This window comes from Chinchilla lanigera, unplaced genomic scaffold, assembly GCF_000276665.1.
Source record: "Chinchilla lanigera isolate Chin_1 unplaced genomic scaffold, ChiLan1.0 scaffold00066, whole genome shotgun sequence".
In the NCBI taxonomy this organism is placed as follows: domain Eukaryota; kingdom Metazoa; phylum Chordata; class Mammalia; order Rodentia; family Chinchillidae; genus Chinchilla; species Chinchilla lanigera.
The window spans coordinates 8,332,484-8,351,208 of NW_004955467.1; the positions used below are offsets into that span (position 1 = coordinate 8,332,484).

The 18,725-nt window shown below is 40.3% G+C and overlaps 1 protein-coding gene across 4 annotated transcripts in view; it reads left to right on the plus strand.

The window, feature by feature from the left end:
- Myh10 (myosin, heavy chain 10, non-muscle) overlaps positions 1-18,725 on the plus strand; it is a 128,946-nt gene that overhangs the window by 33,970 nt on the left and 76,251 nt on the right. For all 4 annotated transcript variants that reach the window (XM_013522097.1, XM_005399398.2, XM_005399399.2 and 1 more), the window contains exons 4-6: positions 1,016-1,043; positions 8,844-8,946; positions 14,704-14,796. In XM_013522097.1, coding sequence (XP_013377551.1) covers positions 1,016-1,043; positions 8,844-8,946; positions 14,704-14,796 — 224 coding nt within the window. The remainder of the gene's footprint in view (positions 1-1,015; positions 1,044-8,843; positions 8,947-14,703; positions 14,797-18,725) is intronic.

Consider the following 18,725-nt stretch of genomic DNA (forward strand, 5'->3'; position numbering starts at 1 on the left):
GCAAGCTTACTGTGTCATGGTGAGACGCAGGCAGGCACAAGAGGCAGCCAGGCCTTTACACCTTAGCAGCCGAGTGGCTCAGTAGGATTACCCAGCCCCTCAAGGAACGCTTTCTCATCTGTAAGATAGGGGTAAGAATACTTGGACATAGGGCCGGGGATATAGCTCAGCAGCACAGCGCCTTGCTTGGCAAGGACAAGGTCCTGAGTTCGATTCCTTGTACCAAAAAAAATACTTGGAAGTGATTAGAAATCATAGATCTTACGCTGGTAATTTTGACGATGGCTAGGTATGGGTTTGCATTTCACCTTTTTATTAGAAAAACCTAGATCTTTAAATCATTAAATTTGTATTTCAAATGCAAATTGCTGTAACCACGTTAGATTTTATGAGCATAGATTCTTTTATACACTTGGTGTATACAACATTTTGACTTGAGACAATGATGAAGCCTCAGTAGATATTCATCCTCCTTCAGCCCTTTTCGCCATGCAGTACTTAATACGTTGTTTACCTCCTTAAAGTCAAGTTAATAACGATATTCTGTGGCTGTGGGTGTTCTTGAAGCCATTCTGAAAGGCAGTGTTTTTCAGACCTGGCTACAATCAGAATCACCTGGGTGTTTATGTAAAGAGATTTTTCCATCCCTGCTTCCCTGAGAATGGCTTTGCCGGGAGCTCCAGGGAGTCCTTAGCAGCTGAATGACTTCCCGGTTGATTTTGATATGCAGTAGGATGGAAAGATCAGGACTATCAGGCTAAGATTTCATCTAGGCCAAAATATGTGAGGCAAACCTGGGCCGTTGCTGGTTACCCCCAGAAAGTCCGGCATCATAGGAGAAGATGAGGGGACAGGGTTAGATTTAGGGCTAAAAAGAGGGCTGGAGAGGATTTAACTCAGTTTGAGAGGAGTTACTAATATTTACAGGCTGTTACTGTAACTTTATTATATCAAATACTTTTAAACCAGGCAAATGGTCACTTTCTTTTTTTGTTTGTTTTGTTCTGTTTTATAGATCGTGAGGACCAGTCAATTCTTTGCACGTAAGTAAATGCTGAATGTTCAGATTTGTTTTTTAATCTTTTGGAAAGCAAAAAATACCTTTTTTTTGTATGGGGTGGAAAAGTAGAGCAGGAGTTTGATGTAAGTCGTAGTTATTTTAAGACTAAGATTATATAAATAGCTTACATTTGATGTTCCTGTTTGGTTGTCACACTGGGCTTTTCTCACATTTTATAATGTTAATCTGTGAAACTGCTATCTTTAGTTTTTATCTCTAAGTGTAGATCTATTGGACATTTCAGTAATTTATTCTTTTTACTCTATAAACATGCATTAATCATCTTGTATCTTACAGTGTGTGCTAACTAGTAGAGATTTACTTAGATTTGCTTGACAGAACACACTTAGGTTTATACATTACAAAGACCATTTTGGCTGCAGTGTAGAAGATGGGCTTGGGGAGTAGCTGAGACACGGAGACTAGTTAGGCTTTGGGGTCATCTGGACAAGTAACTGCGGGTAGGTGTTTGTGAACTTAAAGAGAAGTGGTTGAGTTTTGTGTTGTTCGGTTTGAGGCAGACTTACCGGGACTTGGTGTTTACCGTGGTGATGTCTCCTGCCGCGGGCACGTGGGAGGAAGCACGGGCTGGAGTGGAAGATGATGAGCTCGGTTTGGGCTCTTGCACCTGAAATGCCTGTGGCTCATCTCACTGTGGCCACAAAAGTGGTGGACGTAGAACACAGGAGATACCTCCGTGCTGGAAATGTGGATCTGAGACTCAGCAGCATGGATGGTGATGGAGGCCAGGCTGGTGCATGCCTTAGAAGGATGTAGAGAGAAAAGACAGAGTGAGGGGTTTTGAGAAAACCAGGCAGGCAGAGGAAGAAGATCTTCAAAGCCGAATGGTCCACCCTGAAGCATGAGGGTGCAAGAGCTGAGGGCAGGGCAGCCAGAGCAGAGAGGCCTTTGAGGAAAGGGAGCAGTCAGCACACCCAGCGCCTTGAGGTGGATTGTGCGGTGCGAAACTTGAGCTGTGGAGGTCTGTGGGAGTGGACAGAGGGAGTGGGTACAGGAAGAGAGAGCAGCCGAACTCCAGGTGAGGAAGGAGGGGAGGGAAAAGCTAAAGAGAGAAATTGGAAAACCATGTACAGACCTATTCTTAGATCAACAGGAGACTTATACAGTATTATTATTGGTGGCATTTTTAATGTAGTCAGAATGAGATATGGGTGAGAGGGCGACAGTATTTTAGGAGTGGCAGGGTAGGGGCAGGACAGGAGACTTGAGACAACAAGGAGGATGGTGAGAGACCACGCGTGGTAGGGAGGGAGCTTCCACGTTCTGCAGTCCCAGGACACAAGGCCCATGAGCCCTGCAGGTAAGTAAGGTGAGGAGCTGGAGCTGGAGAACATTCTTACCTCAGGACTTGTCTCTTCTGTGGAGTAGAAGGTGTGGTGCCTAATACAAAGGGAAAGGAGCGGGGATAGGTTTGAGGAGCTGGAAGTTTTTCTGCTTTGTGTATGAATTTTCTTCTAGCATTGTGTAACTTGAAGGAGTTGTACATAAGCTTTTCCAAGACAACAAACCACCCTGAAATTTAGTGCCTTGAAACAGTGTGGTTGCCCGCAAGTGGATCGGTGTCACCTGAGGGCTCTACAGATCGGGGCCGGGCTCGGCCAGGTCACCTGAACTCGCTCTTGTCTCGCAGGCAGGCGCCTCCCCGACCCCAGGCTTTGCTTAAGTGAGGTAGCCTCTGTGGTTGCCAGTTGTTTAGATGTTTTCAGCTTAAAATAATTTTCATATCATTTTAGTCAGCTATTAACCCCTTTATTTGTTTTCAAGTTAAATTCAGTATATATAAGATGACATTAAGTAAGGACCAGTATTTTCATCTTATGAAGCAAAATCTACACGTAAGGAAAGCACACATCTGAAGCATACTTTTGCTGAGTCATTTTGTAACCCAACCCCCCATCAAGATAGAGAAGGTAGCCCTGTCTCCCCCGGGTTCCCCCTGTCCCCTCTCAGTTAGTGCCTACCCCACCTCTTCACCTCCACTGTTTTTTCTTAGTTTTAGATACCATAGTTGTGGTATTTAATAATAGATTTTCCTGCTCATATTTACCAGAGAGTTACACTGTGACCCCAAACTTATGAAAATGTAAGATGACATATCCTAGATTTTGAAAGTGATGTCTAGAGCAGTGGTGGTGAACCTGTGGCCCATGTGCCTCAGAAGGCTGTTTGTATCATTGAAAGCCCTGAAAGGTTCACCGTCACTGTTCAAGGTCTCATGAAAATCCAAATAAAGATCCAGGCTTGGTGGTACAGTGAGTAACCCCAGCACTCAGGAGGTTGAGGCAGGAGGATCCCTACATGTTCAAGGCCAGCCTGGGCTACATAGTGAGTTTAAGGCCAGCCTAAACTACATGAAAGACCTTGTCTAAAAAAAAAAACCACATAAGGTATTCTAAGATCATGTAACTGTGATCTTCGTAAATTTAGTTCATAGCCAAGCTCATTACATTTTCCTCAAGAGAACAGTCATCTTTATACGGTGCTTATTTTATATTAAGTATTAATCATCTTTATTAATACTTGTTTATACACGAGCACAAAGAATACAATTAGAAGCAACATGTTATTTGTTCAATAAATATGTAAGCAGTCTGATACCTTGTCTTTAAGCTTTATTCTGTAGTCACTTGCTAATTTACTTCCCTCCAAAGGATCCGCTTCTAATTTACACCCTGGTCTCCCCTGCCCACCACTCCTGGAGCCTTTGTTTCTGCAACCTCAGGTCCGCCTGCAGGCCCCCTGTGTGGCCATTGTTGTGCCAGCACCCTGGAGTTAGGTGTTCCGGACAGGCGTGCAGGAGGTCCTGGCTCAGGAGAGAGCTAAGTCTTTCACACTCACACCCAGGGTCTGAATGAAATGGGTGAAACCCTGTTAAGAGTGTTGACTTTTCATTGTATTAGAATTAAAATTGACAAGACAGAGTCACTCTTGGGGAGGAAATTACTGTCTTCTTAATTATTAAGCTTCTGTTTTAGATAATAGTCTAGTTACATTTAATGGCTCTCTGATTCCTATTAGGCAAGCTGGTTAACCCAAGTTTTTCTCCTTTTTAGTATATTTTTATACAACAATTTTAAAATAATGGTTGCTTTATAATAGACTTCTATCAACACATGACAGTAGGGCTTTTTTGTAAAGGAATTTTATCTATCATATACAAATAGGACATTAAGTGATGGTGGTAGAGCGAGTTTTTTTGATGTTGTTGGGGGTTTTTTGTCTTAAGACAGAGTTTCATTACGTAGTTCAGGCTGGCCTCAAACTCATAACGAACAGTCCTCCTGCCTCAGCCTCAAGTGCTGGGATTGCGGGTATACGCCACCACACCCATCAGAACAACCTTAATTGAGAACATATTTTAAAAGTTTTAAAGTAATGAATGCAATTGATTATTAAATAGGTAGGGCAACAGTATAGTATAGTTGAAAAACCATTTGATGGTCATGCTTTGTCGTCCCAGCCCCACCAAATGACCCTAGAGCCTCTCTAGACCCCAGTTTGTTTTTCTAAGGTGTCTATTTTACACGTCCTTCAGTCGGGAATTGTTAGATTGCTCTACCAGTGTCTCACTTCTGATCATAACTGTGTTATGGAAGAAAAAAGTATGCAAATAAACTTAAAAGTTTTAGAAATTCTAGACAAAATTATGTGTCAGTTAAAATTTTTTTAAAAATAGGAAAAAGCGTTCTGGGCAAATATACAAGAGAACTAACATCTTTGCAAATGTTACCTCTGTTAATCTTTACGGTGCCCCCGTCATCTCCATTTACATACCATTATCACTTTATCCTGGACCTCATAGAAACTGTTATTAATGTGATAGAGGGAAATTTGAGCCCAACCCTTCCTAATAAGCTGCTTTCTAAAGGAAAAAGTTTTGAAACTATAGGAGATCACCTGTTATGTGTACATATGGTGTGTGTGTTTATGTGTAATATATAGAGGGGGTAAATATGTATTTAGTGTCTTTCAAGTATAGCAAGAATTTAAGGCAAAGGATGTTTTTGAAGCCAGACTGAATTTGATGTCACATACACCAGATTGAATGAAACAAGGGGTTTCTCATTGAGGGCATCAAGGTTCAAGAGGAATTCAGAGGAACAGCCCAGATTGGTGACGTAGTAGTGATCCTTTTATACTTCCTTAAGCTGTTCTGTATGTTTTTGTTTTGGATTGCAGGCCCCTTTGAGAAACCAGTGAGAGCTCTAGATCTCTCTTTAGACTAAAAAGTCCTAGGACATGGTGGCAGATGCCTGCTATCCCAGCACTCTGGGAGGCTGAGGCAAGAGGATCACAAGCTGAAGTTCACCCTGGGCATTTTAGTGAGAATCTGTCTCAGAATAAAACATAAAAAGGGCTGTGGCTGTCGCTGAGTGGAGGGGCCCTGGGTTGAGTTCCCAGAACCATCTCTTGCAACAAAACCAAACAACAACTCCTGATCTTTAAACCCAGTGCGCTTCAACTGAGACAGGGCATCCCCAGGTAGAGGCTCCTTGTTGTATTTTTAGGTTAACTTCTTCCTTGAGCTAACACTGCCTGTGAAGGGGTTACTTTTCCAAAAGAGCAGGGTGACAGGACGACAGCCCTTGCCCTAGCTGAGGGCTTCCTCCAGGCAAGCAGCGAAACCAACGGCCACTTCAAAGCTAAAAGCTCCTCACCATGCATCTTGGTTTGTTGGTAGGAGGGAGGTCAAATTCCCTTTGTCCTCATCACTGGTTGAGGCCTTGGTTTGCTGTTCACTTTTCTGATTTCTTCAGAATTCTGCCAGGCTTTCTTTCTTGGTCCTCTTTCTCCCTTTACTTTTGTCCAGGCTACTTATATTTCCTCCGGTCCCATTTGGGTTAGATGTGCCATTTCCCATAGAAGTGTGTTGTGTTCTGTTTTGGTTTCTATTTCCAAGAATTATATATTTCTGCTACCTCCTTCATACTAAAATCAGAGGGGTTTTTTTTCCATTATCATAATTGATCATTATCATAGCTACTCAAACCACTGCCATTTCATGAAAACCTTTGGCAAGGCACAATGCTAGGCTCTTGCATGAATTATCTCAGCCTTATGAAGTGACTTCACTTTATTTTAATTTACAAACTACATTTCAGAGAATGTGCCCACGACCTTGGATCGCAGTGTGGGTTAATCAGCTTTCCATTTAGGGAAAGTTTGTTTTGGCTCATGGTTTCAGAGAATTCAGTTCATGGTGATTGACTGCATTGTTTTTGGGCCCATGGTGAGGCAGTAACGTCATGGCAGAAGGAAAGCTTCTCACATCTTGGTGGCTAGCAAGAAGCTAGCAAGAAGGAGGCAGAGTCCCAGTATCCCCTTCAAGAGCATGCCTCAGATGATCTGCCTTACTTTTGCCAGACCCACCTACCAGAGGTTCTACTATCTCTCAGTAGTGGCATGGGCTGGGGATGAAGCCTTTGAGTGGGCCTTTTATGCAGGGAGGGCATTCAGGATCCAAACCATGACAGACAGACTGATAGAAGGATTTGGATGGAGGCAGGCTGGCCTTACTCCATAGCCCATGCTCTTAACCACTGTAGCAACACTATAGATTCATTTTAAAGTAACTTAGAGGATAGCAATTCAAATTTCCTTGTGTATGATAGATGAGCTTTTAAGTAGATAATAATAATGTTTTTTGAATATCATTTGCTTTAGTTGGACTATATTTTTTCTTCAGCAAACCTCTTGTGTTAGGAATTATTGTTCCCATTTTATGATGGGGAACTTTAAGAGTCTTCATCTCCCCTCTTGAGAATTCAATAGTAATGTTAAAATACATTTATTTTTGAAGCAATATTTTCTATAATAAAGTTACTGTGGATCTGAACAATGTAAAATTTAGCAGAGTTTATAAACAACTGTTAAAATTGTGTAAGTATGACAGGCAGGGGGAAAAAGTGTTTTGCAGACACACTACGGCAGGTCCAATGAGCAGTGTGTGCTGGGAAACCTCAGAGGAACATTTTATGGAAATGCAACAATCATCACTATTTTTGAGACAAGTTATTATTGGGCTAAATGACAACCTTATTTCTTTAGCATAATAAAAAGTGATGTGTTTGAAACCAACAGCCAGTATGATTAGCACTGAAGCGCTGAGTATTCTGAATAAAGTTAACAACAGGCAGACGAAGATCATTCTTACTGCTATTAAGAAATTATACTTGAATAAAAGCGTGTTCTTTACTATGATCTCTAGGGTTTTACCCATCCACTTGCCTACTTCGTTAGTGTCTCCTGCCCTTCTCTTACTTGGTTATTATTTATATGAAATCGTAGCTAGTGGCTGGAAATTGCTGAAACCCACGAAGGGGGCCTTTTGTGGGGGACCTTTGCAGCTGCTTTTCTATCTGCCTAGGCATTGTCTCAGCTCTGACCTGCCAGTTTGTGCTCATCTTGCACGACGCTTCTCTCTGACCATCACATCTATAGGAGGTTTTCCCTTCTTGGATCTCCCCACAGCTTCTTCCCTGTTTCCTTCCTAACGTTCTTCACATCCTGTAACCATCTTAGTTTTTATTATTTATTTTGCATCCCTTCTCCTAAACTTGAGCCCTGCAAAGGCACATACTCACAGCTGCATCACTGAGCACCGAGAATGCCTGACAAACAGGAGTCGATTAGGAGATATTTGTTGAGTGGCTGAATGAATGTGCTGTTGAATGCATGAGGGAAAAATCACCACTTCCCTCTATATCACTGCTAGTCAGATAGTAAGTATAATGATGTCGAAAGGACATTAGGAACTCATGTTCCTACAAAATAGGAGAGGTAAGAGTCTTCCATCAAAGAAAAGAAATGGATGGCAGTTCCTAAAAAAAAATGTTTTATAAGTCCCTAGGCATAAACTTAACATGTGAGGCCTTCATTCATTCATTTATTTGATACTGCTTTTAGATTATAATTCAAATTGACATTCTTGATTATTAAGGTAGGTCTGCTGTGATCGTGTCTTGCGGAACTTTATTTGAGCAGATGCCATCATTCAGATATCCCTGGGTGCCTGACAGCTAATCTGTATTTCAGGTTTAGTACTGAGTAGAGATATGGGAGGTTTTTGAAATGTGGCAGCTTCATTTTTAAATATGAATTATATAAAGTGATGGCATTTGTCCCTGTTCACAATAAAATTCATATAGTTTTATTCACTTTGACAGCAAATTACCCTCTGCCTGTGTGTCAGCACTGTGTGAAGTTAAAACAAGTGGATTAAAAACAAAAACACACAAGTAAAACCACCAGGCCACAGGCATGGGGGTCAGGGAGCCCGGTATGCAGGCAGCAGTAAGTGAGAAGTCTCAGTGAGCTACGCGCCAGGTGCCACATGGGCGCAGAGAAGAGCGCTGTTCTGAGCCCTGTTTGAGGGGCGACTCCCGAAGGCTCTCGACAGCCTTAAAGACAAAGTTGGTAAACAGCGGGCCTCCCGGAGCTCTGTCGGCTCCTGCTGATCGTTTCACGAGTTTTCTCATGAAATTGTCATCAATTTCTCTTCCTTGATGGAAGTCTGCTGTCTGTCCTAGACAAAAAAGTGTCTGGGGGACATTTTCCATCTCGCTGATATCTACCAAGAATTATTTACTTGAGTTTAATACTTTTTTAAAAAAAAATTCAACTACTACTGATAGGGTTGGGTTTTTTTAACCTCTGCTATTCTCATTATTATTGTTCTGTTTCAGTTTAATTGCATCAGTTACAATTTTTGAATGAGTGTGCTGTACTTTCTTTAAAGTACCTCTGTTAATATTTCTTTTAGGGGTGAATCGGGTGCTGGGAAGACAGAAAATACTAAGAAAGTCATTCAGTACCTTGCCCATGTTGCTTCTTCACATAAAGGAAGGAAAGATCATAATATTCCTGTAAGTTTTTGCTCTGTTGTTGCTTTTTATGTCTTAGTTTTATTCTTTTATAATTTCAGAAGTAAAACCAAGGAAGCACATCTACATGCACAGTGCCCTGAGTAACAGCTCCTGTGTCTCCCCACCTAGTGACTCTTGTTTCACTCAAGAGGAAGATCTACAGAAATTGCCATTAAATAGACTTTCTTATAGGGTACATGGGAATTATGGTTGTGGTTAGAAGCCTAATTTCTTAGAAAGATTTGGTGAGAATGGTTAATAATTGCTGAGCAATGCTTATGTAGATTTCTAACTTTCTACCCAAAAGAAGCTCCTCAAGTAGTTTTAATACTTCTTTCTCAACTTACAGAGTGGCCTGTTGCTGCTGCTTATGGTAGCTTGAGAGGAGAGGAGATAAGGGAAGCATCAGTGATAGAAAAGACAGAAATACAGAGTCTAAAAGTCAGTTATCTTTACCTTTTAGAGATGCAGAAGTGGTAGTTGAGACAGCCTGAGAGAATGCCAGCCAAACCAGCAGCCACATTTCTAAGCTGCACGCTGGCTTGGTGCTTGGATTTGGCTACTGCTAGGGCAAGACCCAGACGTGCTAACATTTGCTTATCTGTTTGTAACAAACAGCAGGACTCACCTAAACCCGTGAAACACCAGGCAAGTGCTTCTCTTTATGCTTCTTAGTCTTGAGTGTTTGCACTAATTTCTGTCTTTCGATTGAGTCTCTATTCAAGACAAAGACCTCCTTAGTTCTGAGTGGAATCTATTATTTTTTCAAAAGTACTTAATTTTGTAAATTTATTGCTTCTTTCGTAAGATGTAGCATGCTGTTTTGCTTTATATTTATTTTCTGGATAAATCTTAAATTTATTTTTCCCTTTTATCATGACATTGAACTGCATGTTTATGAAGCTTATAAATTTGTGGTTTCATCTTTCAAATACTAGGCAGAATCATCTTAGTACTTCTGAAACACATGGAAACCTAGTGTGGCATTGTATAGTTTATTCCTATACGTGTTTTAACCTAAAGGCCTCATATATTTAATGTACAAAATAAGTTAGAATTCTCTTTGTGCTGTATAAGTAGTGGAGTGTATTCCTACTTACCAGATGCCTGTCATTTAACTCTACAGAGCCCAACAATAAACAAACCACAAGCCAGAGCAGGACCCCCATCTCCTGCTTTCTGGAGGAGAAGGAGGGCAGAAAGAGTTGGTCCCTGGCCTGGGACATAATCCTTTCCCTTGCATTGGGACAATTTTGGTTTGTCTGTTTTACACAAGCATGATGATATAAAGCCAATATAAAACAAGAAACAATAATACAGAATTATGGAGATGATGAGTGAATATAAAGAAATGATGGTACCTACCTGAAGGGATTGTCACCAATAATGAAATACACAGATGTCATTCTTAAAATTCTTAAGACATCCTCAGACACCAAAGCTGTACCATACACCTGTGATGGTCTTTTGTTCCTTTAATGTGATCCAGGCCAGTGATAAAAATTGAAAGGGTTAATGAAATCGTCATTATCCTGTGGACTATTTAAAGGCTTCTTTGCCAGTTAAGGAAGGACCAGAAACAAGCTTTTACAACAGTGATGAAATAGTGTTAGGTAATATACAGATTTAGGTTTTCCAAATCCTCTGTGGAACACAGGAGCCGTTGCTGCTAATATCTCGTTTCCATGTCATTTTAAACGAGAGTGGATCCCTTTTGTTGTGAGTAGCATGCCAGTCTCTCAGTTTTACCATGGGTCCAGTCAGTCCTTGAAGAGCAAGTTCTCCCAAAGAAGGTAGCCGCTGCTTTGGGCCATGCTTTGCTCTCGCTGCTGGCTTGCATGTCTGCTGCATGTATTTGCTGTGCACAGAATGCCCTATGCTGCCCTCCCCAAGTTTATTTTAGTAACAGTCAAAGTGTCACTGTGGCGATGTTTTTAGAAGTATAAGAAGAATACTGATGCTCAATTTTTCATCTCTAACTCACCTGAGGAATACTCAGCAGCATGGTTGGAAATGGTCACACCCTGGGGTATCCTGTCCAGAAAGTACTTCTCCCTGCTTGGTGCCCCTATGGGTGACTTGCTCACCCCATTTTGAGAACGATTGAAAGTCACAACACTTCAATAAGTAAACTTGAAACAAACATTTACCCGTGATTGTTGGTGAATTTTTTAAACAAAATTGTTTGGCTTCTTGCACTTAGTACCCACCAGCCAACCGCAGGCACCACAGTATCATTGCCACCTTTCTTTGCCTTTATTTTAGTTCGTTGTAAGAGACCCTCAAAGTCCATCACAGTGTGTGTTGCTGCTACAAAGCCTCAACGCAGTGCAATATTAGAGCAGATTTGAAAATGATTCATTTCTAAAACTTGACCCTTCTCTAAATGATTCCTTCAAGCCAGGCCACTTACCTCCCTGCCTTTCAGGTCATCTTCAGGATGGCTTTGTATCCTTCCTCGGCCTTCCTACAGTGCCTTGAACCAAGACAGAAAGCGATAGCCAGCAAGTGACAGGTACAGAAATCAGAGCCTGCCAGTTGAGACTAGAGTCTGGTTTCCAGCATGTGTTTGGCTGTGGCCTTCTGCTTTCAACCCTTCTCTGGTGGGCAGTACCACTGTACTTTACCCTGCTGGGTGTGCAGGGTGCAGCATGGGCCCTGGCCCCTTGCAGACCCACCTGGAGTTTTGCAAGAGGATCTATTTCTTAGCCATTTCAGACTCATCCTTCATCAGTCGGCAAGCATATTTATATGCTATCTAATAAACACAAAAGATATGGTTTTCACCACAGTTGGTAAACCTGTAAAGCATTAGAAAATTCTAAATACTTAGAATATTTTTTAAAAAACTTCAGTAGCTACTGCTAATTTTCTTTCCTACTTTCCCAAATGACATTTCTCATAGAACAGAAACCAGGGCCAACCTTGGCAGCACACCCTTGTAATCCCAGCTACTTAAGAGGCTGAGGCAAGAGGATCATGAGGTCAAGCCAGTGTGAGCAACTTAGTGAGACCCTGTCCCAAAATAAAAAATTTTAAAATGGCCAAGGATGTAGCTCAGTTCTTGGAGTACTTGTCTTCCATGCATAAGGCCCTGGGTTCAATTTCCAGTATGGAAGGAAAATAAAAAAGAAACAAGGGAGCTTACCCTTCCAGTTCTAGTAGAAGGGTCAATTTATTCACTCTTCTCAGATGGTCCATAAATATCTTTATATTTTGGTTAAGAGATGTTAACACAATTTTATCTAATTAGGAAATTGTTCAGCACAGAAACAGTCACGTTTCTTGCTAATTTCTTAATTGTAAGACCATTTTTGTATGTTTTGTAATATTGACTTTGTGTCAGGCTTTTCAGGATGTATGAGCACTTGAGACCTTTACTTGGTCTCATAAATGTCACAGATCCATTAGGAAGAAAGTAATAATATGACACCATTAGCAGAGTAGAAACAACAGCAGGGACCCGGAAGTGCTGAGGCTACAGTTAAAATGATGACTGTGAAGACCCTTAGCCCAAATCTTGTTGCTGCCTCTGGCTCACCGTTGTGTCCTCCCCAGACACTACTAGAATGCCACAGGAGCTCTCGTTCACTCATTCAAACATTTGCAGAGCGTCCTTTTCCCTGATACTGACTGATTGAGGTATAGGACATGGAAACACACACACACACACACAAGAGGACAGAAAAAAAGAATAAGAAACCAGACTTAAAGAATTCTTATAATCACTGTCTAGGGAATATGAAAATGAGATGCTTTACTTCCAAGATGGAGAATGCCTGGCTTTTTATTGTTGTTGTTCATATGTTGGTGGTGGTGATTTTCTTTTTTTTGCCCTCTTTTTTCTTGCCATGCTGGGGATTGAACACAGGGCCTTTGCACTGAACTACATCCCTAGCCTCTCCCCCTTTTTGAGATTTGGTCTCACTAAGTTGCCCAGGCTAGCCTCAAATTTGTGATCTTCCTGCTTCAGCATCCCAGAGTGCTGGTATTACAGGTGTGCACCACCACACCTGGCAGGAAAACATCTTACAGAGATTAGGAAACTCTTCTAATTATGATGTGGCAGGATAGCGTGAAATTTTAAGAAATCCGTATTTTGTGACCCATAATCTAATATGCTTAAAGACATTACATCACTTATCAGAACACTAGCATCTTTCTGATGTTTTTACATTCTGATCCCACAAATTGAGTTATGTTATAAAAAGAAGAAAAGGAGGGGTTTGCAGAGGCTCAAACAGCTGATGCAAAGCCAGGACACCACAGGCTTTGTAAAACGTTAGCCGTTGGCATGCTGATGGACGTGACCTTGGAAAGGCAGTGTGTTCTATCACAGAATAACACACATTCTTAATGATTGCACCAAGCCATTAAAATTGGGTGGCATGTGAAGTTGTAGAGAGACTTACATAAGAAATAGTCTGGTAAGTGTTTGTAAGTCAGTAAACTGGAAGATTCATTCTACAGGGAGGAAATTATCGAATGCTCCAAAAGTGAAGTGTTAGTGTGTAAAGAATTCACAGGGCCCAAGGTTCTTAGCAGGACTGGTTCCTGACTGGTTTCAGCTGAACATTGTTGCAGACTGTGGCAGTGGTGCAGTCCACTTGGAAGTAAAGGCGCATTTCCCCTTCCAGTGTAAGGGTTTTAGGGGATGCTGCCCTACCTTTCTAGCGTGGTTCTAAAGCTGAGATCTTAGCTTGATCTCTCGGAGGTCACTATCCATTAGGAGGGCAGTAATACTATGACATATATTTATGTCAGTTTTGGAAGTTGATAGTAATACAATCAATACATCACAAGACAAATGGCCACTAGTTAGAAAATCTTACATGAGGGTCTTTGTGTGCTTAGAGAATCACATTTGCTAATGATGCCGTTTTTTCTTTAGGTCTAACATACTGTGGGTATTTTTTAATATAGGAATAAGATTTGTGTTTGGAAAAAGCAGATTTATTTAAGTCATAAAGATAACTCTGAAATTACATTCCAGAAATACAACATCTCTTTCTAGTACTTTTCTCAGCTAGAAATGGCATCATGCTTTCTTGTGTTTCCTGAGTAAAGCATTTGTTAACATACTTTCATCTTCTATTAGTAAAATGTTTGGCCTAATTTACATATAAATAAAATGACTAAAGAATACTCTATACCAAAGGCATTATTCTTAGCCTTGTCAATCTGAGCAAGTGAGGACCTTGCCATCTTTGCCTTGCTCTGAAAGTGGAGGTGAGGACATTGTTCTGTGTGTACTATTGAGATACCATGTGAAAGCCTTTGAAAAAATGCAAAATCTTACACCAACCAACATAGTGGCAATTATTAAATTAGCCACTTTAAATCTTTCAGACAAGGCAGAGTAAAAAATAAATAGAAGTGTTAAGTATTAATATGTTCTTAATTGAAGTCATGCTAACTTTAATTTGTGTAAACCAGTTGATTTGTTTTATTTTTTAAATTCTTTGCCTAATTGCGTGCCTGTATGTGAGTTCATCGCCTGTGTCATTGTGACATTTTCCCCATGTGATTACTTTCTGGAGACCAAGTTTTTCCTTTAACAGAGCCGAATCATAATGAGGAACAAGAAGCCTGAAACAGTTGCTTCATGGCAAACAGGATGAAGGCACTGAGGAAGAGGGAAATTCTGTGTGGGTTTTCTTCTTTTTTTTTTTTCTGGGACTGGAATAAAAACATTAGACTAACGTACATCTGTTTTTATTTATGTGTGTGTGTATGTGTGTATGTAATGTCTTTTAGGGGGAACTTGAACGGCAGCTTTTGCAAGCAAATCCAATTCTGGAGTCATTTGGAAATGCGAAGACTGTGAAAAATGATAACTCATCTCGTTTTGTAAGTTTAGAAGCACCAGAAACTTCTAATTTGTCAGTTTTCTGACTAAATGTCTACTGTGGTTAAGCAAATGAATGTATTTTTTTCCTAGATTTTTAAGAAGAGATTATTAAATACAGTAAAATTTTCTAGTAGCCACATCCCAAAAAAAGAGCAATCTGAAAGTAGTTTTAATTATATTTATTATATAGAGATATATAATTATATGGACATATAACTATATAACTTCTGTGAACTTATTTCTTTGTTTTTTTTTTGTTTTTTTTTTTTTTTTGGTTTTTCTCCGGTACCGGGAACTGAACTCACGACCTTGCGCTTGCCAGGAAGGCGCTTTTGCCGCTGAGCTAAATCCCCAGCCCCTATTTCTTTGTTTTTGATGTTGTGGTTTTGGGATGGAAATAAAATGACAGGCATGTTGAATTTGTAGCATTACAATACACAGTAAACCAAGCTAGCATTAGATAAGGTAAACTATCCTTTTTGTATCTTGCTGTTTCTGTGGGATATGGACTTCAGGATAATTAGTTACTACTGTTTCTTCTCTTTAAATTTTTTTCTCAGCCCTTTTAATTCCTTGAAAGCTTTTCTGTCCCCCTCAGTTTGACTAGCATTTATCTGAGGGTATTACCCTGTTACCCTATTAGTGTTCAATTATTTTATTTAGATTATTCAATTTGATTGTTTTTTTCTCCATCCCCTAGACTATTAATAAAACTCAAGAAGGCCAGGATAGAAGAGATTTGGATTCTAACAATTCTTTGGAAATTTGGGGGAATTTAGTATCATTATGCTATACCTTTTAAAATTAAGCTTATAAAGTCATGGTGTGCATGTTCATTTTCTGGTCACATGATTTCTGGTGTTAGTTGCAGGACCGCATTCAATTGTCACAATTTACCCAGTAAACACAAGGTAGCAAGAAAACCCTCTGTATTAGTTTCTAAGGCTGCCATAACAAAGAGCCACCAACTGATTGGGTTAGACAATAGAAATTTATTTCCCCACAGTTCTGGAGGTTAGAAATCTCAGATCAGTGTGTCAGCACAGTTGTTTTCTCCTGAAGTCTCACTCCTTGGCTTGAGCTGGTCATTTTCTCAGTGTGTCTTGGCATGATCTTCCCTCTGTGTGTCTAGATCCTAATCTCCTCTTTATAGGGACACCAGTCTGTTAATTAGGGCCCATCCTCATGACCTCATTTTAACAATTCCTTCTTTAGAGACCCTCTTCCCAAAGATAGTCACATCTGAGGTATTGGGATTAGGACTGTAGTGTATGACCTTTGCGGGAGGGACATCATTCAGCCCATCACACCCGTCACTTCCACTCAGAGTTCATGGACGTGCAAGAGGTTTCCCAAGTTATATGAGAAGTGAAGATCTGTTTGCTTGGAATATTCTTTGTTCTTAGTAAGATAATATGCTAAGATTCACTTAACCCAAGTCAGTTAGTAATTATTTTAGCTTCCTGTGTACAAAAGTGAGCTGAAGAATGTGCCTATATCAGGAGGAAGCAGGTCTGTGACTTTGGATTTACAAAAGATCCAAGGAAACCAAGCTTCTTTCAGAGTTCCTATCATTCCAAGGCTCATCCCTGTGGAGTCTGCGCCACAGTTGAGTCTTAAATTCCTCCTACTGAAAAGCCCTGTGTTTAGTGGTGTGTCATGGGGCAGGAGAAGCGGTGAGCTCCCCACTTTGGTATGTGATTCTCCACAAGGATTTGCAAGGACTTCTTCATGGAAAATCCTTTATTTTACCACATAAATCAAATTACCCATCTATTCCGACTTTTCCTCTCCTAAACCACACTCTAAATTCAGGGGACACATTTCATCTTGCGCCCAGTTGTCTCATTTTTGCCTGGAAAAGATAAATTGCTATTAAACTATCATTTGTATTCTTTGGTAAAAGTGTAGTGATTCCGTTAAAGCATGGTAAGGGTTTCTCTACCTGCCAGGGTATGTTTTCACTCATTATTTTTGTATTTGGGACAGATATTATTCTGTATTAGTTATCTATTATTATGTAATAAATGACCCTAAAACCAAGTGGCTTAAAGCATTTATTTCACAGTTTCTGTGTGTCAGAAATTCAGTAGCAGCTTAGCTAGGTAGTTCTGGCTGTGAGGCTCTCTTGTAATTATGACATGGTTGATTAGAGTGGCAGTCAAGTAAAGGCCTGACTCACACCAGAGGTTCTTTTCCCAAGCTTACTCAGATAACATTTGGTACGAGGCCCCAGTTCTTCACAACTGCTGAGTGGAAGCTGTGGTTCCTAAGCACACTGACATTTCCACAAGCTGCTTGAGTATCCTCAGGGTATGGCCGCTGGCTTCTCAGAGCAGGTGATCCAAGAGAAAGCCATTTAGTGTCTTTTATGGCCTTGCTTTGGAAATCACCTGCTATTCCTCTGGTGTATTTTGCAGGTTCCACAACCAACCCTGACAGTATGTGTGAGGAGACTATTCACGGGCATGAATACCAAAGATGGGAATCATTGACCCTATCTTGGAGACTGGTTACAAGTCCTTAGAGGGATAGATCATCATTGTAATGTAACTGGCATTACTCTAGATGGGTCTTAGATTGGGGTTCACAGGGGAGTTGTGGAGTCTAGAGACATTTTTGTGTGTTCCGTTGTAGAGAAAGGTAGTGGTGTGCTACTGGCTTCTGGCCAGGAGAGGCCAGGGATACTGCTCAACATTCTACAATGGATAGGACAGAGACTCATCCAGCCCCAAATGTCAGTTATGCTGAGGTAGCAAAACTGCTCTAGAGTGTTCCTTCAAATTACAGCCCAAGCTAAGGTCATCACTTTCTGTAATTTATGTGCGAAGTAATACACAAGTTTCCTTAATGCTTGTTAGGCATCCTTGTCCAGTTGTTGATATAAATAATTTTGGTAGGAACTTGTCTCACACTGTGCTGGAAGAAAAATTTCAAAGATTGTTCAGCCATTCTGAAGCAGCACATAAGGAAGCAGAAAGAACCAATCATCCGCTCTAAATTCTCACCAAGCCCTGTTTCAGCTGAGGTACCACCTTCCAAAGTGTTTGCAGTATTTAAAAAACCTCTAAAGGTGGTATTTATAGAAAACTGTACGTAAAAATAAAGACTGATCTTTGTTTTCACAGGAAAAAAAATTTTATTAAGGTAGTATTCTTAAACATAGCTAGTCATTGAGCCAAGAAACAAAGGTATCTTCAAGTTGTTGACTTTTGGCTCTTTAATTCTTAAAAGATCAATGCTTATTGATATGTATAGTATTTTTTAGAAAAAATAGCTTTCTGGTATTATAAGGCATTAACTGCACAATACTAGAAAAAGTAATTGATTTCAATAGTTTCATAAAAATTAAGTAATTAATACCACTGATGGAATAATGTTCAGTTAAAATATCCCTTTGGTATTTCTCTGTGGGTGTTGCTAACACTTTGCTTCTCCATGGGTTTAAAAGTAACCAGTAGTGACTCATTTTTTTTTCAATTACATTAGGAGTAATTTTGATTCTTTTTCTTTGTTCAGTTCAATTAATTATTAAGCATCTATTCTTTGCCAGGCAACAGTCCTGAACATCTCCATTTGGATATCTAATAAATTGCTCAACTTTAACAGACCCTGAATGGAAATTTTTCTTCTCACTTCAAAATTTATTCCTTTATGTCTTGTGCCAATAAATGGTACTATCAAATTACGCAGTTGCTCAAGCTTAAAACAAAATAAAATAGGGTCCGGGGATGTAGCTCAGAGGCATAAGCGCTTGCCTGGAAAGCCTAAGGTCATGAGTTTGATTCCCAGTACAAACAAACAAACAAATAAACAAGTAAAAATCTGTGAAGACAAAATACCTAGGAATCATTCTTGATTTGGCCTCTTCATGGCCTGTGTCTAGGTGAACAGTGTGTGTGAATCCTGTGGGTTCAAATTCCAGAAT